This window comes from Palaemon carinicauda, chromosome 8 (genome assembly GCF_036898095.1).
Source record: "Palaemon carinicauda isolate YSFRI2023 chromosome 8, ASM3689809v2, whole genome shotgun sequence".
In the NCBI taxonomy this organism is placed as follows: Eukaryota; Metazoa; Arthropoda; class Malacostraca; order Decapoda; family Palaemonidae; genus Palaemon; species Palaemon carinicauda.
In genome coordinates, this window is record NC_090732.1 from 80,785,113 (window position 1) to 80,810,280 (window position 25,168).

The 25,168-nt window shown below is 34.2% G+C and overlaps 1 protein-coding gene across 2 annotated transcripts; it reads left to right on the top strand.

The window, feature by feature from the left end:
* Window positions 1–224: 224 nt before the first annotated feature.
* On the top strand, window positions 225–25,168 carry LOC137645768 (D-beta-hydroxybutyrate dehydrogenase, mitochondrial-like). Of its 2 annotated transcripts, none has more exons than XM_068378682.1 (9): window positions 225–371; window positions 14,438–14,612; window positions 14,958–15,041; window positions 18,636–18,804; window positions 19,886–20,041; window positions 20,183–20,288; window positions 20,542–20,603; window positions 23,425–23,570; window positions 24,579–25,168. In XM_068378682.1, coding segments are annotated over exons 1-9 (1,080 nt in total). In that variant the 5' UTR covers window positions 225–369; the 3' UTR covers window positions 24,759–25,168. The 2 variants fall into 2 exon arrangements, with proteins under 2 accessions (XP_068234783.1, XP_068234784.1); XM_068378683.1 differs by lacking the exon at window positions 225–371 and adding an exon at window positions 1,190–1,210.

A 25,168-nucleotide genomic window follows, 5' to 3' on the forward strand; every position in this document is an offset into this window, starting at 1 on the left:
ATGCTCTCACGTTGAAACAGAAAGATTCTGTATCTCGGTTTTTTACTGGTGGAGAATTATCAAAAGCCTTTTTATTCATATGTATTCAATTTACACATCAACCTTTCGATAGAATTTAAATGTTGATTCATTTGACCAGACACGAAGTTGCAGTACGTTTCTGGTAGGGCTGGTTGAATCCTTTACTAACAAAACTGGTGCTTTTTGGCATCTTGAAATTCCATGCCTTGTGGGGCGAGCTCTTATGTTTACAAACAAATACGTGGGCTAGCCGCTAGTCGCTAACGCACCAATCCAAGATACAGTGTTCGTAGTTTTAGTGTCTGGTGTGCGCCTTCTTTTCCATCTCCGTCTCCTCGAAGCTACACCATGTGAGTCAGTTCTAATGTTTATCGTATGTTCTTGACATGGAGACAAATAAGATTTATCGTAGTTATTCTGTTTGTAATTCATTTTCTTCTGAAGTACATAATATTTTGATATTTTGCCAGAAATATAGAAAAGAGAGAAACGAATTATTTAAGCTACAGCAACCTTATGTAGAAGACTTAAAGAAAACATTAGGATCATTCTTTAGTGAAATAAATGTAGAAAAGAATAAAGAAATCTTACGCCTAATGTAGAAAAAAAAAAGATAAAACATCATAAATGAAATATAAACCCAATATTGCTTGATTATTAGAGGTGCCGGTTCAAAGGCTATGCCTTAACCCTGAACCTGAACTTGAACGGGGTTAAGAGTATCAAGGTCGCACGAGTTTGTAAAAAGCAGAAGACTTACAGAAACTTACAGATAAAGCAATTTAACATTGTAACCCGATGAGTAAGTTTTTAAAGAATTAAGATCTTACTACACAGTTAAATCATTAATGGGGAAATGTAAAGAAAAAATGTTACCCATTCGTATGTTACATAATATAATTTCCACCATATGTTGGAATCCTTAAGTTGTTTTTAGGATGATAATTGTCAACATTAAAAGATAAACAAAAATAACAGAAAAACAAGATGAAATTTCATTACACAAATCACAGAAAAATTGCCTGGTATTCAAAATGAGATGATAAAATAAGATACATGATGATAAGCGTTTATAAACTGTTGAAATCCTCCGTTATCATACGACCTCTCAAACCTACTATCAAGCTGGTTGGTGATAAAAACTCAACTTGAAGAATGTTAGAGGCTACAGACACTCGTGGACGAAAAGGCAAGCATTACGCTATGTCTTTATTTACATGTAGTTCACAATGATCATATTATCTGTATTTAACATGATGTACGGTATCCTCATGGGTGTAGGAGTAGGGGGGTGGAAGAGCTATAGCCCCTACTTTTTTGCCAAAAATTTACTTTTCTATCTTAAATTCAGAAAGGATTCAAAGACATTCAAATGCATATATTTAGTGAGTCATTCTTCATAAGAATTGTCATTCAAAAGCAATTTCTCCAATAGAGGATTTATGTTAACAGGCATTTCTTGGATAGGGTAAGGAATTACTCTGCTTATATGTTCAGGGTCCTGGCAAGGACCCCCGCCCAGAAATAAACCCAATCTCTTCTCCTTTCCTAGGGGTCTTTCCATAAGGTCCTATATTAACAGATAAAGAAAACCCATAAACCATAGACTTTTTTAAAGTAAAAGTTTCTCAGCAACCACAAGGTGTTAGGAGGTGTTCTTGGGCTCGTTGGAAAAGTCTCGAGGTTCCGTGACGTTTAGGGGGTGTGGCGATGGGCGTACCCCTCCCTATAAGGGGTAGGGACGCAAAACTCGTAAAATAAAGGGTAAGCTTAAAACCATAAACCATAGACTTTTTAAAAGTAAAAGCTTCTCAGCAACCACAAGGCGTTAAGAGGTGTTCTTGGGCTCATTGGAAAGGTCTCGAGGTTTCGAACTCCAGCGACGTATAAGGGGTGTGGTGATGGGCGTACCTCTACCTATAAGGGGTAGGGACGCGATAATAAAGATAAGCATATTTCAGGAACTACAAGGAATAATGAGGTGTTCTTTGTCTTATTGGAAAGGTCTCGAGGTCCTGTATATAGCATTGGAGGAGATGAGTGAACTACGCCAAGGTAAAATTAGTAGGGACACGAAGTCGCGGAAATAAGGGGTATGCATATCTCAGCAACCACAAAGAGTAAAAATGTGTTCTTGGGCTCGTTGGAGAGGTCCCGAGGTCCTAAGTATAGCGGTGGAGGAAATGAGCGCACTACATCAAGGTATAAGAAACAGGAAGCGAAAATAAGGGGTATGCGTATCTCAGGAACCACAAACAATCAGCAGGGGTTCTTGGGCTCGTTGGGAAGGTCTAACAAGGCTCGTTGTATATAGCACCCGATCCAACTCTTAGCCACCTTTTTGGGGCGGTGATCCCTAAACAGCATTTTGGGTGATGTATGTATTTACATGATATATATTGGTATATATATATATATATATATATATATATATATATATATAGATAGATAGATAGATAGATAGATAGATGTTTATATATATATATATATATATATATATATATATATATATATATAGATAGATAGATATTTATATATATATATATATATATATATATATATATATATATATATATATATATATATATTCTTACGAAGCTGGTCTGAAATGAGAGTAGCTTGTTTTATTCATATATTCGTTTGTGTAATAATAGATGTATAGCCAGCTCGTAAGGTGAGTTCTACTCATGCAGGATTAACTAAATGTATGTAGAATACATAAAACTGTCGTCATTCATTTAATTGTATATACATTCAGTTCCGTATATGTAAATGTACGTTACTTTAAAGAATTACATTTTCATTTCACGTAGTTTTGTTATGAAGTCGTATGTATTCTTATTAAAAGGTATGCTGTATGACACATATGGTAGGGATTGCATCAGGTTTTCACGTGGTTGGAAGAGGCATGAAGGTTCTAGACAAAAAATTGTTCTTTTTTTTAATAATACGAGAGGAGGTGGGTGGATTTAGCTGAGAGAGTTGTCTCGCAAGCGACGATAATACCCTACTTCCATAATGCCAAATTGGCACCCTTGATGCCGCTAGACCATGCTCCCACGGTTCCAAAAAGCCAAACTGGAAGATTCTGGGATGACCGAGAGATCCAGCCTAACATCCCACAAGATTTGTGCTTCTGCCAGCCTCTATCCAACCACTTTGTGCATAGTGTCTCCTCTCAAACATGAATAGTGTTTTCCTCTCAAACGTGAATAGTGATTTCTCTTCAACGTACTCCGTGTATAGTGTTGTTCAAACGTTGATTATATTATTGTGTTCAAATCAAAAGTGACGTGTGTTAATGTAAGTGAATTTATAGTGTAAAGCTTTTATAACTGACCCTGTGTAATTAGGTTGAACAGTGAATTGTATTTATTTGGCTTGACCGTTCGGTAACCTTGTGTGAGCTTAAGGACATAAGAGTAACATTTAAGCATATGTAAGAGTAAATTTCATTTAATTTATATAGTGTTAAAGAGTCAACTTTTTTCATTAATTGTCAAAATTAAATATTTTCATAAATTAATTTCTAGTGAAACAAGTGACTGTATAATTGATTATGAAGTATCATTTTGTCTTAGTCCAAGGTTTAGTTCAGATTTAAATTTTGAGTGATTTTTATTATTTTTTGGTATTACTGTTGAATTGTTGTTTTTATAGAATATATTTATATTTGCAAAGTGTGTATTAAATCGATCACCAATACTTATTTCAGAGCTTTGCTCGTATCCCCTGACTAAGAACCGAAGTAAGAGGTTGATTTAAGAATAGTTCCCGTTAAAATTAAGTAATCACTCAGTCTTGTCTTGAGTGTAAAGTAAAGAGACCTTTTAGATATTCAGTGTTCATATATATTATTGCCTAGGAGTTGCGTATTATTCTCAGAGCTCGGAGGTTTTCTATTGTGTATCAAATTATGTGATATAAAGCAGGTAAATTTTGGAGCTCGGGAATTTACGTAATTTGCGAGTCGTAATACTAGGTATTCATCTATTCCCTGGTTTGCAATTTGGTTTTTGTAAAGACCTTGGAGCATGTGATGCCCTTCTTACAATCTCCAATGTTGTACAGAAATCCCTTGATTGTGGTCACGAAGTTCGTATGATTGGCCTTGATTTTAGTGCTGCATGTGACTGTGTTAATCATGAGGCCCTTGTTTTCAAACTCAAACAGTTGGGAGTGGGTGGGTCGTTTCTTAGCTTTATTATTGATTTTTTAAGTAATAGATCTCAAAGAATTGTTGTTGATGGGCACCAGTTATTATAGGAATGATATCCGGTGTTCCACAGGGTAGTGTTCTTGGCCCATTAGTTTTCATACTATATACACATGACATGTGGTTTGGCCTATAAAACAAGCTTGTTGTATATGCAAATGATGCTACTCTCTATGCATCAATTCCATCGCCTGAATGTAGATCTGGGGTTGGTGAATCCCTTAATAGAGATTTAGCTAAAATTAGTGCATGGTGAAAATTATGGGGTATGAAGTTGAATCCTAACAAAACTCAAAGTATGATTGTAAGTAGGTCAAGGACGGTGGCTCCTCAACATCCGGATCTCAGTATTGATAATGTTTCTTTAAATTTGTATGATTCTTTTAAAATTTTAGGTGTGATTCTTGACAGCAAATTTACTTTTGAGAAACATATTAGGTCTGTGTCTTCTTCAATTGCACCAAAAATTGGCATATTGAGAAAGTCTTACAAGATTTTCGGTGATCAATCTATTCTGAAGAAGTGTTTTAATTCTTTCATTCTTCAACTGCTGATTCTCATCTGAATTTGCTGGACAGAAACTTACAGTCTATTAAATTTCTTATTCCTAATCTAGACATTAATCTTTGGCACCGTCGTTCAATTAGTTCATTATGCGTGTTGCATAAGATTTTTCATAATTCTGACCATCCTTTACATTCAGATCTTCCTGCACAACTCCATCCTGTTCATAATACTAGGCAGGCAGTTAATTCTAATAGCCAGACCTTCTCCATCATGAGGCTCAATACTACACAGTATTCTAGAAGTTTTATTCCAGCTGTGACCAAGTTGTGGAATGATCTTCCTAGTCGGGTAGTTGAATCAGTAGAACTTTAAAAGTTCAAAGTTGCACCAAATGCCTTTATGTTGACCAGGCTGACATGAGTCTTTTTATAGTTTATATATGACAGTAGGGGTATGTAAAGTAAGTTAAGTGGACACTGCAATGTGCAGTAATGACATTTAGTCACTTTGGCCAAAGAATGCAAACAGAATGTTAAAGTAAACCAGTCTGTTGTTGTCTAAATCCATGCATCCAAGTAGTAGTAGGTTGGCCAGGGCACCAGCCGCCTGTTGAGATACTACCACTAGAGAGGTATTGGATCCTTTGACTGGCCAGACAGTAATGCATTAGATCCCTCTTTCTGGTCACGGCTTATTTTTTCTTTGCCTGCACTTACACAGAATAGTCTGGCCTATTCTTTACATATTCTCGTCTTTCCTCATACACCTGACAACAATGAGATACTAAACACTTCTTCACCCAACGGGTTAATTACTGTACTGCAATAAGCAGTTTAACAAGAATTGAGAAGGTGAGAAATGTGAAAACTTGTATACATGGTAAAAAAAGTTAGCCTAAGTAAAAGAATGACTCTTAGTATTTTAAGATTGTATAATTCTGAAGAGGTAGGAGTTAGGAGGAGGGTAAGCCATAGAGGTTCTGATAAAGAAGTATGGGGAAAAAGGATGCTTGATATTAATGAGTCTTAGTGGTATGTGTGAAATAGGTGGGAATAGTGAGGTGTTTGCATGGAGCCTAAGATGCCTTTTTCATAGGTGTATTAAGCAGCTAATGTTGCGAAAGTTTTACGGCATAGATTTATCTATAATACATTAGTTAAAACGTGAATGTAGCAGTGGCCATAATAATATCTATCCTTGCTGTTGTCGGAAGCCGCATAGGAAATTTAAAAGTTTATTCCAAAGTAGTTTTATTCTGTAGCTCTGAAATGTAACTGTAATTCACTCAGAGGATAATAAGTATCCAAGTTTCGATGGACTCTTTCAGTCTAATCTCCACAACTTCTGATTTGTAGGCAATACTGCAGCTAGTTTTGAATACATCATGGTTGATAAATATCATAATGAGAGGTAGATGGAAATGGTATGGGTATGTTCTTTGCACTCCGTAAGATAGATTAGTTCACCAAACGTTCAGTTGGGCTCCACAAGGCACTAGAAGACATGGCTGAAGACTATGAAGCGCGAAGTAGGAGAAGATGAATAGGGAAGTATTGAATTAAAATCTCAAGATAGAGACTACTGGTGAAATCTAACCGAGGCCCTTTACGTCAATAGGCGTAGGAGGAGACGATGAAGATAAATATTGTGTAAACTTCCTTCTTGGTGAATTTCTTGAAATTTCATCTATGGGCCCTAAAGGCACCTAGAAAATGCAGGAAAGTTGAAATGATCTTGTATTCAAACTCTCATAGAATATGCTTTACGTACTGCATTCTCGATTTCTCATTGTTTAATGTTCTATTATTGCATTGTTTTGTCGGCTGTTCAGAAGAGTGCCATTTTCAGAGTCTTTGATCATGTCAGGTTTAGAGGAAAGGGAATGTTAGTCAGTTGGTGGATCAGGAGGAATATGGAGAACAGGAAGAGGTTATGGAAGATTAATTGCGGAACAGAAAAATAGGTATTTTCTTTGGTTAAAGTAGTAATTGAGGTATATTAATAATATGCAAAGAAAAACATCTTATCAGAAATATGGACATTCACATATTCAGGTCCTTATAACTGAGCTCAGATGGTTTTTGGTAACCTGAAAAGAAAAATTGTTTTGAGATTAATTAGCCAATAAGTAATGAAACCGACGTAGGCAACTTGTTTTCATATGCACTGGAAGTAGTAAAGAAAGTTAGTAATTCTGTGCATCCCTCTTGCGGGTCTCACAGTGGATAGGGATCGTGTGTTGTAATCCATCATTCGAGTGGATTCAAATAAAATGCTAGCTTACTACCAGAACCTCTCTGAAAAACGGGAGAGAAAGTTCAGACACATGGATTAGAACAATTATAGTGAAAGATAAATCCATTAAGAGCTGGGGAGGGATGCCTCATACTTATTACTTAAACTAAGAGGATGGTCTAAAATCGTGGGAGATTCATTTACAAAAAAGTCTATTCTGAGCCTTTAGGGGAGTTTCAAGAATATGTTATAATCTAATCTATAAAAATGCTCTGCTTCATGTTTTTCCAAGGTCTCAACTATATCACGCTCACCCTGACTTGGATATCTAGAATTCGTTATTCGCTGGCATTATTTCCCCATCTTTGACTTTTTCTAAAATAATGCAATCTGCATCAATGTTCAAGTCTGAAAGTTACTAAACTTCTGTATACTCAAGATTCCTATTGAATGCTTGCTATTATAATTTTATAAGATGATGTCCAACAATCTTATATCAGTAACTTTGTCTTAATTAGGGGCACGACTCAGCCCCATTGAAACAGTGATTTTGTGGGTTACTTCAATTTCCTACTACTTTCTTAGTTATCAATCGATTCTTTTTATTTAAAAACCTTTGGAAAGAGAATTTTATATTCTGAAAGTTGTAAGTGGAAAAGTTCCATTTATATATACATATACTGTATATATATATATATATATATATATATATATATATATATATATATATATATATATATATGTGTGTGTGTGTATATATATATGTGTATACATATATATATGTATATAGGTGTATACATATATGTATATATATATATATATATATATATATATATATATACACATATATACATATAAATATATATATATATATATATATATATATATATATATATATATATATATATATATGTGTGTGTATATATTGTGTGTGTATGTATATATATATATATATATATATATATATATATATATATAGATGGAGAGTAAATGATTACATTTATTTTGAGATTACATATGCATTCAATTATATTTACTGACACAATTATTGCATTGAAAATTAAATTTTATTGTGAACCAAAATACAAAAACCCTTAAATTTTATCAACGCAGGTGCTCAAATTGTTTTCCATCATAATATACACAGCTTTGAATTCTACCTTTAACGCTTCGACAAATTTTTGCATAAGTTTCTTCGGGTATTAATTTCTTGAAATGCATCTCTTATGTAATTTTTAAAATCACCGACACAAATAACATTCAAAATTAACACACTTGTAATAATATAACCGATACAAAAACCTATTCCTCATACTGTCCACCTACTTTTGGACCACCCTATATATATATATATATATATATATATATATATATATATATATATATATATATATATATATATATATATATATATATATATATATGTATATATATACATATATATATGTATATATATATTACTAGCTAAGCTACAACCCTAGTTGAAAAAGCAGGATGCTATAAGCCAAAGAGCTGCAAAAGGGAAAAATAGCTCAGTGAGGAAAGGAAATGAGGAAATGATAATCTACTATCTATTTCAAGGCCCATGACACCCTCATTCTTAATATAACTAATGAACTAGGCTTCTGATTAATGTGAAACCGATAAAAACAGTTTGAAACACATCCTTAATTAAGAGAAATGGATTCAAGCATCTAGTCCGCATTATTGGCTTACTTTTTATCGAGAAATGTCATCTTAATTTTGTAGGCATGGTGAGAACGGAAATAAAGACCTGGCACCTAGACGCAGAATGTGAAGACCATGACGGAAGGCCAGTGGCGTCTACATCTGCCACGCCCCCCTTTCTGTATTGTTATTATTATATCAGTACAAAAAAATAATATATATATAATTCATTATTTTTATTAAAAAAGGAGGGTGTCAAGGGCCTTGAAATAGATAGTAGATGATTACTAAATTGAGACTCGCTACTAAACAAGAACAGATCGTAACCATTCTACATTACCATCATTATAATAATCTCAAAATAGTTAATAGTCATTTTATAGCCGTATCATGAAGAACTAAATATCAAAATATATTTTTTTCAAGGTCAAAGTAATGAAGATTGTAAAATATCTTTTTCTAGTTATAGAATATAGTCATATCCTGACACGTTAATGTTAATTGCATTAGTTTGCTATGAAGAGATGTATATTACTTTATAAAACTATTATGCTTGAATTAAGTTGCAGAGAGAGAGAGAGAGAGAGAGAGAGAGAGAGAGAGAGAGAGAGAGAGAGAGAGAGAGAGAGAGAGAGAGAGAGAGAGAGAGAGAGGTTTCTAGGAATACAATGGCAAATAATCAAGAATCCAAAAAGAGATCTCGACTGCAGGAGATCTGGACTATAACCTCTTTTGTATTATTACCATGGTGCAAGATTATTGTTTAGAATTATGGAGTTTATGATAGAGATCTAGCTAAAATTTGTATGATTGTAAGTGGGTCAGGGGCAGTGGCTCTCGACATCCGGATCTCAGTATTGATAATGTTTCTTTAACTCCGTGAGACTCTTAGAATTTTACGTATGATTCTCGACAGCAAATTTACTTTTGAGAAACACATTAGGTATGTGTCTTCTTCATTACCCCCCAAAACTTGGCTTATTAAGAAAGTCTTTTAAGATTTTCGGTGATCAGTCTATTCTGAAGAAGTGTTTTAATTTTTTCATTCTACCTTGTTTTGAGTATTGTTCTCCTGTTTGGTCTTCAGCTGCTGGTTCTCATCTTAATTTGCTGGACAGGAACTTACGATCTATTAAATTTCTTATTCCTGGTCTAGAAATTAATCTCTGGCACCGTTGTTCAATTAGTTCATTGTGCATGTTGCATAAGATTTTTTCTATAATTCTGACCATCCTTTACATTCAGATCTTCCTGGACAGTTCCATCCAGTTCGTAATACTAGGCATGCAGTTCTATCTAATAGTCAGGCCTTCTCCATCATGAAGTTCAACACTACACAGTATTCTAGAGGTTTTATTCCAGCTGTGACCAAATTGTGGAATGATCATCCTAATCGGGCAGTTGAATCAGTGGAGCTTCAAGAGTTTAAACTTACAGCAAATGTTTTTATGTTGAACAGGCTGATATAAGTCGTTTTATAGTTTATATATGAAATATCTGTTTTAATGTTGTTATTGTTTTTAAAATATTTTATTTTAATTGTTCATTACTTCTTATATCGTTTACTTATTTCCTTATTTCCTTTTCTAACTGGTCTATTTCTATAATTTAAACATGAAAATATAAAAAACATAATAATCTATCATCTGTACATTCAGCTTTAGAAAAAACTGAACACTTCTATATGAAAAATGACCGACATTAAAATTCGTTTCTATGCTTTGGTAAAATAATATATATATATATATATACATATATATATATATATATATATATATATATATATATATATATATATATATATATATATATATATATATATATATATATATATATACACATATAGTGTATATATACAGTATATATATATGTATATATATATATATATATATATATATATATATATATATATATATATATATATGAAGTTGAATCCTAACAAAACTCAAAGTATGATTGTAAGTAGGTCAAGGACGGTTGTTCCTCAACATCCGGATCTCAGCATTGATAATGTTTCTTTAACTCTGTATGACTCTTTTAAAATTCAAGGTGTGATTCTCGGCAGCAAACTTACTTTTGAGAAACATATAAGGTCTGGGTCTTCTTTAATTGCACAATAAATTGGCTTGAGAAAGTCTTGTAAGATTTGCGGTGATCAATCTATTTTGATGAAGTGTTTTAATTCTTCCATTCCACCTTGTTTTGAGTACTATTTTTCGGCCTGGTCTTTAGCTGCTGATTCTCATCTTAATTTGTTGGACAGGAACTTACGGTCTAATACATTTTTTCTTCCTGATCTAGATATTAATCTATGGCACCATCGTTCAATTAGTTTGTTATGTATGTTGCATAAGATTTTTTCATAATTCAGATCATCGTTTACATTCAGATCTTCCCGGACAGTACTATCCTGTTTGTAATACTAGGTATGTAGTTAATTGTAATCGTCTATTCTCCATAATGAGGATCAATACTACACAGTATTCTAGAAGTTTAATTCCAGCTATGACCAAGTTGTGGAATGATCTTCCTAATTGATTAGTTGAATCGGTAGAACTTCAAAATATCAAACTTACAGCAAATGTTTTTATGATGAATAGGCTGACATAAGTATTTTTACAGTTTATATATGAAATATCAGTTTTAATGTTAATGTTTTTGAAATATTCTATTTTAATTGTTCATTACTTCTTATATCATTTATTTATTTCCTTATTTCCTTTCCTCACTTGGCTATTTTACCCTATTGGGGCCCTTGGGCTCATAGCATCTTGCTTTTCCAACTAGAGTTGTAGCTTAGATGATAATAATAATAATAATAATAATAATAATAATAATAATAATAATAATAATAATAATAATAATAATAATAATAAATAATAATAATAATAATAATAATAATAATAATAATAATAATAATAATAATAATAATAATAATAATAATAATAATAATCTCTTCAAATCAGAGAATACGAGTGAAATGCTCACAAGAAAATTCTGTCCTTTCCTTGAAATAAAACCTTAATATATTTCCAAGTAATGAATGAATGATTTGAAGTTCTCTGGCATCCTGACACAGAAGGTCATTGACGCCGATATCGTTTATTATAAGTGATGATTAAAAGAATATTCAATTAAAACCAGAAAATTAAATATGTTATAAAATTTTAATAGCATTAAGAAGACCTGCTTCTGATATAAATTTAAAAATACCAGTAGCATTGTACGATACATCATATCCAAGGATCTTGGCAAGGATGTACCTGTCATCCTTACCCAGAGCCTCAAACAGATATCTATTTCTTTCTGTGCTATAAGTGGGGCATTCAGTCAACAAATGCCTCACTGTCAAGGGTATCAAACAGTCGTCGCAATATGGTTGGTGTTGGCTAATCAGCAGAAACTCGTGTGTCATGCGAGTGTGACCAATGCGGAGACGACAAAGAGTAGTCTCCCATTTTTGGGGCATCCCATGATGCCTCCAAGGGGATATAACAATCGCAGTTCCTCTCATCTTATTTTTGGTTAAACTATCCCAATGCTTTTGCCAATTGTTATAAATAAGATTCTTAATTGTTGGTAAAAATCATTAAAGAGAATGGGATACCTTCTTGGTAGCAACTCGGCTGCAGCACTATTTGCCAGTGAATCTGCTTCTTCATTTCCAGACACACCTACATGTGCTGGAACCCAGCAAAATCGAACTGTTATACCCTTTAGGCCAATAATCAAGAGCCACTCTAAAATCTTTAAAACTAAAGGGTTACAAGAATTAAATCCTTCTAAAGCTTGAAGGACACATCTTGAACTACTATAAACGGTAAAATTGCCCTCCCCTTTTAACGCTATGTTCAATAGCGGTTAGAAAGAAATAATAAGCAAGAGAAGAATGAATTTATAATTCATCTCATCACTGACCATAACTCTCTCTCTCTCTCTCTCTCTCTCTCTCTCTCTCTCTCTCTCTCTCTCTCTCTCTCTCTCTCTCTCTCTCTCTCTCTCTCTCTCTCTCTCTATATATATATATATATATATATGTATATATATATAAATTATATATATATAAATAAATAATTATACACACACACACACACACACACACACACACACATATATATATATATATATATATATATATATATATATATATATATATATATATATGAATAGACTCTAAGAAATAACTCGATAAAACTGAGCTGATTTCCACGCTGTTGCACATAGTCTTGTTTATTGTGCATGATAAACTATTCAGAAATTAATTTTCAATTCTATATTATCATAAAACACTTGGTTTTCATCCATTCGGTGGCAAATTGTTTATGATTTCAAATTAATTATGGTTCGAAAATAAAGACATAAGGAGATATTTTTTTAGTACACCTGTGTATGAGTCAATACAATAAGAAAATGAAATGTAACCATTTCTCCATTCGAGGGGATAAGACTTCACATTGTCCTTACTCTTCATATTTGTAATTAAACTGGGTTTGACGCTAATCCTCGTGACTATCATAGATTTACGTTCAAGTGTTGAATCAGAAGTAGTTTTTTACTTATGAGCAAAAGGACCATTGAAGGAAAACTTGTTAAAAGCAAAATAAAGTAATAAAGGATGAAACATGAAAATAAAGATAACTGACAAAATAAATATTTTCCACCAATATGCCGAGTTTAACAGTCAAACTTAAAAAGAAAAAAAAAGCCCAAGTTTAACAGTCAAACTTTTTTTTCTTGAAACCCCTTTCTTAAGAAAGGGGGTTCGTGACCTCCACCCTGGATCTGCTCGTGTACATTGCGCCATCGTTGCATTAACGTTACATTTCTATGTGAAACCAACTTGAATCTGTAGACCAGAAATAACGTGGAAACAACGTCGAAAAGCACATGAAAAATTACCTCCTTACCACTTACTGTATATAGCCTTTTTTGTTGCTCTTGAGATAATGAAAGGTCTACATTAAAAGCAGTTATTAATATGAATACATTTATTCTATCAAAAATAGTATACAGGTATTCCTAGTAGGATATACATTTTAACAAAAAGATATAGTACATTATCAGGTTCACTAAATAAATAGCTTAAATTAACAAATAAAATTCCAGGTTGGGTATAAAATATACTGTATGCTAAAAGAATTTACATTCATTGAAGTACTAAATACGCCACGTTGTACAGCCTACTGAAAAGTCGTCTTTCCTTTTTTTCTTTTGTCATTATTACCAATAAATAGGAATGATATCACGAATTCTTACCTAGCCTTATATTAAGAGATATAAAGGTATATAGTTGTAGGTGAAATAAAGGTATAATTGGAAATGAAAAATGTACGATAATGCTAATAAAAACGATAATTTGAAGAGGTATGGTGCGATAGTTTGGTCTGATACATCTGGGAATCCTGCTTGGAGCTGCTGTCAGGGGAGAGATGGATAGAGATCGGTATAGACCATTGAACTACTCCTGTTTCTAGATGGGGCAATTTGTTCCGCTAGGCGGGAGTGATGGCTATGTGCAAGAAATCTTACTTTACTTTGCTCTAAAAAGTTAAATGAAATTTGTATGTCACATCTGCATACCAGTATTCAAATATTTACACCGATATTGGGATATCTGGGGTACAAGACCCTTTTCAATTGTAAAAATGGTCAGGTATCTAGATCAAATCTTCTGGGTACCAGCCTTCAGGTGGATCTGTTTAAATAATCTGGCACTTAGTTTTAGGATCAGTTCCAGATTAATCCAGGATAACAATATTTTCTCATAAATAAAATTTTATTTATTTACAGGTCTCAAGTAGCAATGTTCTTCACAATAGACAGGATCTCTAGAGTTGTGTTCTGGCTCTGTGTGAGTGGCGTCATATCAACATTAGCTTCTGTGTTTGGTCTTGACTGCTGGGCTGTGTTCCTAACAAGCTGGTGTCTCACTGCTGGTACCTACCTCGTCTTATCAAGCTTAAGGGTAAAAATATTGCATAAATTTTCTTTACAAAAGTGACAGCAAAATAATTTTTTCTTATGCCATCAAACAAACTTTTTAATGTATTCTCAAGCCTTAATGTATTCTCAGACCCTAATCATTTTCTAAGTTATACTATATATCAAAAGAAAAGTATTCTTTAAATTGATTTACAAAATAGGCTACTCATAAAAACAACCAAGTGTGTATTCAAGGAACAGAAAGCAAATAATCCTTACATGAAAAACTAGAAATTAAATGTCAAATTTCTAGATTACGAGTTGAATAATGAAGAATTTAACAGGGATCTTTATTCAGATTGAACGAACTAATATTATTATATTGCAGGTCTCAACTGATGGGAAAGCAGTTCTGGTGAGTGGCTGTGACTCTGGATTTGGTCACGCTGCTGCTCTTCATTTACACAAGAAGGTAACTAAAAAGAATAAGATTTTTGTACAATGGATGGGGCTGCAGAAGACAATAAGCCGTAGTAGGAAGTTTCTACGCTAATTATCAAGCTATGTAAAGTGAGGCAGTCTGCATGGTAATTAGACTGGCCACCTTTGACTTTCATTGGATAATTTCAATCCTTAGTATGGAATAAGCCACTTTGAAGATATTAGTTGCTACTCTATGATGACTCCTTCGTCTGAGTGCTGTGGGAGAATAGATATCTCTGCGCATATAAAATAGTATGGCTAGCATACCTGGGTTTGAGGAACTTAAAGTTGCCCATTGAACATTTAAATCTATGAACATTATTGACCCTCAGTTTCTTTTTTTTTTTCTGGTTGGGGCTATACTATTCATCATTAGTAGGTAGGACGTCAGATTAAAGTAACGGGGTGTTAACAAAATAAAAGACCATCCATCAATAATCTATTGTGATACAGTTGTTAGAAAGCCTTGAAACTAATGATAAAATTCTCACTCAAGTGCAAATTGATACTAATCAAAATATCTGTATTATTCTATTTTGTTATGTAGATTTATTATGAAAATTACAAATAAAAATATTTTTACTTTTGTAGCGTAAGTTAGCAAGGCACAAATTCTCATCCAAAATTTTGACTATCCTTGCCCGCATTATTCAGTATTGAATTTCGAACTTTTGCTATAACCCTTCCAATCCTTCTTTGGGAAATACGTTCGAAGTTTGCAAATTAATATTCTCCATCTCTCAGTAAAATTAACTTTCTTCTCATGTTCGTTATCAATTGAACGATGATTGAAGTAACGAATTATTAACAAAATAATAGGCGTGATTCGTGAGCAAATAAATGAGTGTGTATGAAAAGATGTAGAATGAAAATACTTGAACACAAGGATTGGACATAACAAAACCAAAAACAAAATTTACACATGATAATTTTTTGATCGAAGGAAAATTACTTGTAGCAAAAGAGGGGGGAAACAGATGGGGGGAGTGTGAAAGGGAGGTAGTGAAGGTAGAAAAGTTGAAAAAACCGTAGGTAAAATGTGAATATCAAGAAGGGTAAAAAGTGGCATATGACAAGGTGAAAGGAAGAGAAACTGGTGATCTAAAGGAGGTGTATAAGTTAGTAAAAGATAATTTTGCAGGGATTGCAAGTAATGTGTGGCAAGAGGATTGTTGAAGACAGCATGAGAAAGAGTAGTGTATTGTAGAATGAAGGAGGGAAGATGAAAGTGGAAGAGAAAAAGAGGGCATTCAAAGAATGGCTGCAGAGTAATAGTATAGAGAATTATGAAAGATATAGAGGAAAAATGTGGAAGCAATACGTAAGGTAGCTGAAGCAAAGAGGGTGGGTAAATGGAGGTGGGGTCAGGGATTGGGTCGTACATATGAAGAGAATGAGAAGTAGCTTTGGAAAGAAGTGAAGAGAGTAAGGAGGGGTGGACTGAGAAGCAAAGGGACAGTGAAAGATGGAAATGGAAGGTTGTTGGAAGGAGAGGAGGCAAGGAAAAGGTGGGTTAAATATTTTGAAAGGTTGCTGAATGTTGAGGATAATAGGGAGACAGATATAATTATTGTTGCAAGTGTTGAGATGCCAGTCATGGGAGATGAGATTGAGAAAGAGATTAGAAGAGAAGAAGTGAAGAGAGCACTAGATGAAATGAGAGCAGGAAAAGCCCCTTGTATGGATGGCTTGAGGGCTGAGATGCTAAAGGAAGGGGTGTGACTGTACTTGGATAGTTGGTGAGATTGTTTAATATATGTTTTATGTTGTCAATGGTACCACTGGACTGAGTGTGTGTGTGTATTGTTCCGCTATACAAAGGTAAGGGAGATGTGCATGAATGTTGTAATTCAAGGGGTATTAGTTTGTTGAGTGTGGTTGGAAAAGTGTATGGTAGAGTGCTAATTAATGGGATTAAGGATAAAACGGAGGATGCACTCTTAAAAGTGCAGAGTGGTTTTAGAAGAAGTAAGTGATGTATGGATCAGATTTTTACATTTAGGCAGATATGCGAGAAATATTTAGCAAAAGGTAAGTAGGTGTATGTTGCATTTATGGATCTGGAGAAAGCTTATGATAGAATTGATAGGGAAGTCATGTGGAATGTTATGAAATTATATGGAATTGGTGGAAGGTTGTTGCAGTAAAGCGTGTGTTAGGATAGGAAATGAAGTGAGTGAGTGGTTTCCGGTGAGAGTGGGGGGTGAGAGAGGGATGTGTGATGTCACCATGGTTGTTCAATTTGTTTGTTGATAGAGTTGTGAGAGAGGTGAATGCACGAGTGCTTGATCGAGGATTGAAACTGATAGATGAGAGTGATCATGAGTGAGAGGTGAATCAGTTGTTATTTGTGGAGGATATTGTATTGGTTGCTGACTCGGAGGAGAAGCTGGGGTATTCAGTGATAGAATTTAGGAGGGTGTGTGAGAGAAGGAATTTGAAAAGTTAATGTGGGCAAGAGTAACGTTATGAGATGCACAACAAGGGATGGTGATGATAGGTTTGAATATCATTTTGACTTGAGAGTTACTTGTGGGAGTAGATTAGTTTAAGTATTTGGGGTCTGTTATTGCTGTAAATGGTGGAGTGGAAGCAGAAGTACATCAGAGAGTGAATGAAGGATGCAAAGTGTTAGGGGCAGTGAAGGGAGTGGTGTAGAATGGAGAGTTAGTAATGAATGTAAAGAGAGCTTTGTATGAGAAAGTGATTGTACCAACTGTGATGTATGGATCGGAGTTGTGGGGAATGAAAGTGACGGAACAACAGAAATTGAATGTGTTTCAGATGAAGCGTCTAAGAAATAGGGCTTCTGTATCTCGACTATATAGGGTTAGGAATGTAGTGAGGTTGAGAATGGTTGTAAGAGATGAATTAGCAGCTAGAGTGGATATGACTGTGTTGAGGTGGTTTGCCCATGTAGAGAGAGAAATGAAAATGGCTGCCTGCTGAAGAAGGTAATGAATGCAAGAGTTGATAGGAGAAGTACAAATGGAAAGCCAAGGTTTGGGGGGATTAATGGAGTAGATAAAGTACTAGGTGATAGGAGGATAGATGAGAGAGAGAGGCAAAAGAGCATGCTATAAATAGGAATGAAGGGCGAGCGATTATGAAGCAGTTCCAATAGGCCCTGCTGTTTCCTCTGATCACCTTGGTGACCACTGAGGGGATTCAGCATGTGAAGCTTCAATTATGGTGGATGACGGGGGAGGGTTGGCTATGGCACCCTAGCAGTATCAATCAAACTTGGCTGAATCCCTCGTCAGGCTTGGAGAAGCGAAGAGATGAAAAGTCCCCTTTTATTCATTATTTTCTTATGTCAGCTACCCCCAAAATTGGGGAAGTGCTTTGGTAGATAGAATGAAAATTATCTATTTGCTTTATTGCCAGCACCAGGTATTTGTAAGTTGTTTGTTCATGTGCAATATCCATACTCGAAACTCATGCGTAATCCAATGTACTTTTTTTCATACCCCTTTTAGGAAACAAAGTATTTCAAACAGTGAAGGCCATTTATAGCCACATTTTAACAAAGTCATCCTCCCCATTGATGTAATTCATAAATAACTCCGTCTTAAATTTTCAGGGATTCCGAGTTTTTGCAGGATGCCTTCAAGCCGACACCAATGGAGAGGGAGCTAGAAAATTAAAGGACATAGACCCTGAGAGACTCCACGTCTTACAACTCGATGTATCTAAGCAGGATGATATTAATCAAGCTCTAAAGTTTGTTTCTGGCACATTAAAAGACAATGGTGAGAAGAAAATTAAATTCCTCTCTAGTTATCTTTGGCTAGAAACTATCACTTATTAGCACAATAATTATGTAACATTATTATGTCTAGAATTTCACAGACGTAGGTAAAAAGAAAATCGATACTCTGACAGCTTTGTGCAAGCCATAATAGTTATTTAGTGTACGGTACGTACACATATTTTTTCTTTTGCATGGAACTTTTTACCCATGAACACATGTAATAAAAGAAACAAGATGATGTAAACACATACATTTAAAAAATCTGTTCGTATACAAGTAAGAATAACTGATGGCATTTCCCAAAGAAATATTCTTAGACGCCCACTTTTTTTTCATCATGTCCAAGTCATTAACCAAAATTTTAATAAAGTTCTAAACATTTATTTTAGCTCTAAAGAAGGTGTCTATTCAGATTCACTATAAGTAACAATTTTCTTGCACAATCGTATAATCAGTTATTTTGCTTTATATCTTAGCTCTTTAAACAATGACGGAGATTCGGTTATATTAACGTAAATACTACGACGAAATAGAAATATTCAAATTCTATTGATATATATATATATATATATATATATATATATATATATATATATATATATATATATATATATATATATATATATATATATATATATACAGTATATATAAACAACGTTCATTATGAAAGAAAAAGTTATTATTCATCTAAATATCTATTGTAGTCTTGAAACAAGTAAACAGTAAATCATAATCGACTGATTCAGTGATCATTGGTTTTACAAAGATTACTTGAAATTTCTCAAATTCCTCTTTGGCTTTACAAAATGAATTGGTAGTCGACTTATTTCCATTTATTCATGAATTTGTTTTCATTTGAACAACAACAAAAAAATATATAAATTGCCCAATCATAAAAAAAAATCGATAGCCCCTCAACTTGATTTGCAGATAGTTTAACTACTAAACATAGGACTTATTGCAGGCTAATTACACATTCCATATACCTTGACACCATCTGTCCACACATGTAGAAGTAAGTTTCCCCTTTTCACTTGTATGTATCATTTACTTCTGTGCTTCTCTCAATGCTGACCAAGAGGTTCTTTGGGGTGTCATCAACAATGCTGGAATTGCCATTTATGGGGCAGTTGAGTGGGTTTCAATGGCGTCATTCAAGAGGGTCTGCGATGTCAACCTCTTTGGTACTGTAGCCCTTACTAAGGCTTGTCTACCATTGATCAGGAAAGCAAAAGGTAGGGCATCTTTACTGTCTTTGTATAATATGAAATATATTCTTTATGAACAGATGAAATAAGAAACATATATTTCTATCATGTGATAACTGCCATAACTGAGTTCATCATTAAATATTTTGTGTAAAACATCATTTACAGGACGAGTTGTTAACGTGTCAAGTGCTAGAGGAAGGATGACATCACCACTTGGAACAACTTACGAAGCTACCAAGTATGCCATAGAAGGATTTAGCGATGGACTTAGGTAACTGTTTGTGACTTCACCCTTCCACAAATTGCATGTTCAGAGAGAGAGAGAGAGAGAGAGAGAGAGAGAGAGAGATCGCGCCTTAAGGCTATGCTCTTAAGTATCCTCTGAATCCTTCCCAAATTTATTTGAAAAAAATAAACCTTCCTTGCAACACTTCTACCAAGGGAAAAGACTCTACTGCATATTTTCATGGTAACTTACATGAAATCCTTTGTGAGAAAATTAAATAATTGTTTTCCTTTTTCAGAAAAGAAATGAAGGCCTGGGGAGTAGATGTCTGCATAATAGAACCTGGAAATTATGTTGCAGGTACATACAATAATGTTTTAGAATTTTGCTTAGTTTCAAATGATGATTAACATTGGTTATTCTTAATCTATTTTGTATTAAGAAATCGTATATAATTAAAGTCCATAATTGAATAGATAAATCTTTACTAAGCTACTAAAATTTATATGCACAGTAAGCAGAGCTGGAGTTTGATATTAGTATCCACAAAGTACCAGAAAACTGGTCTACAACATTGCTAGAAAAAGAAAATTCCTCCGTTAAAGAGGATTAAATTTACCAATAATTAGCAAGACCACTAAAATGCCATAGGTCAAGAAGTTCAGACTTTAAGTGTGAGGTTTGAAGTTCGCTTGTAGAAGATGGTGAAACAGGAAAGATTTTGTTAATGGCCTAACCACGAATAACAGACAATGTAGAAATGAAGCCACCTCTTAGATAAATTTTATTACCAAAAATAAAGGTTTCTGAGGAATTCTTTAAAACTAAAAATCTCAATAAATGATCAACTTTGATTTCATGATTTATGTTGATGAACTTACTTGGAGAAACAGATAGAGTTGAAAGTATACCGAGTTTTGCATATAGATAATTTATGTACCAAACTACAAGAAGTTATTATTATTATTACTTGCTAAGTTACAACCCTAGTTGAAAAAACAGGATGCTTTAAGCCTAGGGGCTCTAACAGGGAAAATATCCCAGTGAGGATAGGAAACAAGGAAAAATGAAATATTCTAAGAACATCAACAATATTGAAATAAATCTTTCCCAGATAAACTATAAAAACTTTAACAAAACAAGAAGAGAAATAAGATAGAATAGTGTGCCCAAGTGCACCTTCAAGCAAGATAACTAACCTAAGACAGTGAAAGACCGTGGTACAGAGGCTATAGCCCTACCAAAGACTAGAGAACAATGGTTTGATTGTGGAATGTCCTTCTCCTAGAAGAGCTGCTTACCATAGCTAAAGAGTCTCTTCTACCCTTACCAAGAGGAAAGTGACCTCTGGAAGTATCGGAGTATCGGCAATTAAATCTAATTTTTCTTTTTTATTCCCCGATACTAGATACTCATGGTGAAGTCCGATACCGATACTGTTGTCATGACAGACGTCGATATCGATACTCACAAAAAAAGGGCTGATACTGCCGATACTGATACCCATTCTGATACAATCGGCACATGTCTACTTTTCCAGATTGTTCGGAGAGGTGATTTTGTTTTCCTCATATCATTATTATCATTATTATTATTAGTATTATTACTTGCTAAGCTACAACCGTAATTGGAAAAGAAGGCTGCTACAAGCTCAGGGGCCCCAACAGGGAAAATAGCCCAGTGAGGAAAGGAATCAAGGAAAAATAAAATATTTCAAGAACAATAACATTGAAATAAATATTTCCCATGTAAACTATAAAAACTTTAACAAAACAAGAGGAAGAGAAATAAGATAGAATAGTGTTCTTGAATGTAACCTCAAGCAAGAGAACTCTAACCCAAGACAGTGGAAGGCCATGGTACAGAGGCTATGGCACTACCAGAGACTAGAGAACAATGGTTTGATTTTGGAGTGTCCTTCTCCTAGAAGAGCTACTTACCATAGCTAAGTAGTCTCTTGTACACTTACCAAGAGGAAAGTGGCCATTGAACAATTACAGTGCAGTAGTTAACTTAAGATAAAAAGTGTTTTGTGATCTTGGTGTTGTCAAGTGTATAAGGACAGAGGAGAATATGTAAAGAATAGGCCAGACTATTCGGTGTATGTTGTAGGTAAAGGGAAAATGAACCGTAACCAAAGCGAAGGATCAAATGTAGTACTGTCTGGCCAGTAAAGGGCCCCATAACTCTCTAGTGGTAGTATCTCAACGAGTGGTATTGAGTTAGGGTTATCATAGAAAACATAAATTTCCATAAGATAGATTTTAATGAGGAACTAATTTAAGTAAAAATATTGCCTTCACTCTGAGAACTTGTGCATTTAATTAGTTTTGTAGAGCATTAGCCTCCACGTTCTGCCGGGTTGTCACGTTCTCACATTGCTTAGAACCTGAGGTCTACCTTTCATATTACTCGAAAACAATGGAATAATTTTTCTTTAGTATTATTGGCACTATTATTCTTGTGTGAAAGGTAGGATGTAATAAATCCACACAGAAAATAAGCGTGAAAAAAAGGAAGTTCACATTCTCTAACATTGGAAACAGAAGCCTCTGAATTAAGTGAATGAGAAACTATTAGCCAAGTGTTGATGAAATGCCTTAAAAAGTCTAGGCATAAAAAATTGATAAATACAATTGGAATAGCACGTTCTAACTTTAGAGCAATCGTGGAAACGGGATGACTGAATTGTTGAATAGGGAGGTTTAAGAAATAAAAGATATTAAAGTCATTGCAATTTTGAAAGCTCTAGAAGTAAAAGGGAAGAAACAGCTGGCAAATAAGGCCAATTCAGATGCAGAGTTTTATGGAAAGGTGATTGATGATATTGGAAATTTTCTATTAATTTAATGTAAAGATTTGGAACACTGTCGTCTAACCTAACTGAACAATAATCAAAAGAGTTACGAAAGTGGAGATAAATGTGAGCGCATTGTAGTAATAGCAAATGAACCCCAAATGCAAATGTTGTTTGCCAAGATCTAATTTATAAACACGATAAAAAGGTGGAGAATAATTACAGAACTTATTGTATATAAAAGGATTCTTTGTTATTTCACTATAAAATATATTGATGCATGCTGCTCTTAAAAATGAAATTAACAATAAACATAGAATAAAAAGATATTATAGCAGGGAAAGTTCATAGTTTCTTACTTATTACATCTGTCTTTAACTATAGGAACAAGCGTTTATACGGAGAAGGTAGTGGATGCAGTCTCCGAATCTCTGTGGCGAGATATGGATGACGGAATCAAAGAAGATTATGGCGGAAAAGAGACTTTCGACAGAGTTCATGCCATCCAGAAAGCCATTTGCACTTCAGGGGTAAGCGAGAGAGAGAGAGAGAGAGAGAGAGAGAGAGAGAGAGAGAGAGAGAGAGAGAGAGAGAGAGAGAGTTTGTAGATGGTTTTGAATGCTATTCCCAAAGAGAAGGAAGGATATCTTGTTGAAGTAATCAATAGATGTTATTCGGCAAAAGACTTAAATATATCATTATCCGATCACTATAGCAGATGTCACAAGTATTAAAGTATATATTTTCTTCGTTAGAGAATAGCTTGAAATAAGAACATAGTGTAGATTTACTAGCCAATGGAGTAATAGGGAAGTTGAATTTTTGTTGAAGTCTTAATACCAAAGCCAATCTTACTTAAGAATATGAAGATATATGAGTTACATGGTTGTCATATTCTAGTGTGCATTAAATGCATTAGTGTACTGTAAAATTAAGGAAATCAAGGGAGCCAAAACTGGTGTGTTAGCAATAATGGTAAGAGTGGAGGTTTGGATGAAAAATATGGGTCAAGAAATGTAACGCTACTTTGAATGAATACATTACAAAGAAAGAAATGTTAGCAGAATAAAGATGTAATTAACAGTCTATGAATTAAACTCGTTTGATGAGTGTTAGTAACGACGGTCGTGAAACGGAAATAAGTCACAATCTTAGAAAGAAGTGAGTAAATACTAAAAAGGTAGAATGAGGAGGAAGTGACTTCACTTGCGGAAAAGATGTGAATATTGATTGTTTGAATTGATGATTGGTGCAGTAATGAGCATTTACCCATCACGTTAAAGTAGATCTAAACCACAGATAGGCGGGAGGTAATGTCGTTCGGGTTTTTGTATAGGTATGCAACATGGGTGTGGACCTGGAGTGAGTGGGAAAATTACTCTATTCTGTATATATCTTTAGTTTAGATACAATTGCCTTTTACCCAATGCCAGTGAGTATGCAATGAAAGAGATTCATTAAACCTTAAGTTGGTGCTTTGATAATCCCTTTAATTTTCTCTCCATTAGTCCTTGTTTACGTATTTTCTTTTATTTCAGTTTAAAGATCTAACCCCGGTCGTCGCAGCTATGGACGATTCTCTAACTCAAAGATATCCTCATGAACGCTACCAGCCAATGGGTATATATCTGTACATAATCACGTTCATCTCTCAACATTTTCCCGAATGGGTCAGTGATTATATAAGCCTGGAGATTTTAATGAAGAAAGGATGGTAGGACAACGATCATTGGGTCTTACCATAATTCTGGTCTGATGTAATCAGATGTGATGACCATTAACATTTTCCAATACAAAAAAATAAAAAAATAAATAAAGAGAAAAGTATACGATGAAAAAAGGCCCTACAAATAAATTACTTTAGATATATTGAAAGGTACAGGACGCCATATTCAAAATAAGTGTACGTAACTAGATACAAATATCAGTGCTGTCCGTTGAGGGCTGCCAAGCTTGCCGTTCAGGCAGTAACATTGTAGGTTGTATTAGGGCATATTGTATGTTTTGGGGATATCATACATACGACATGATGAACAGAAATATGTCTCAGTGACGCTCGAAGCATCTCTTCCCCATGTCACTGTGTTCGTTTGTTACATTTACAGCTCAATAAACACATTTAATTTGA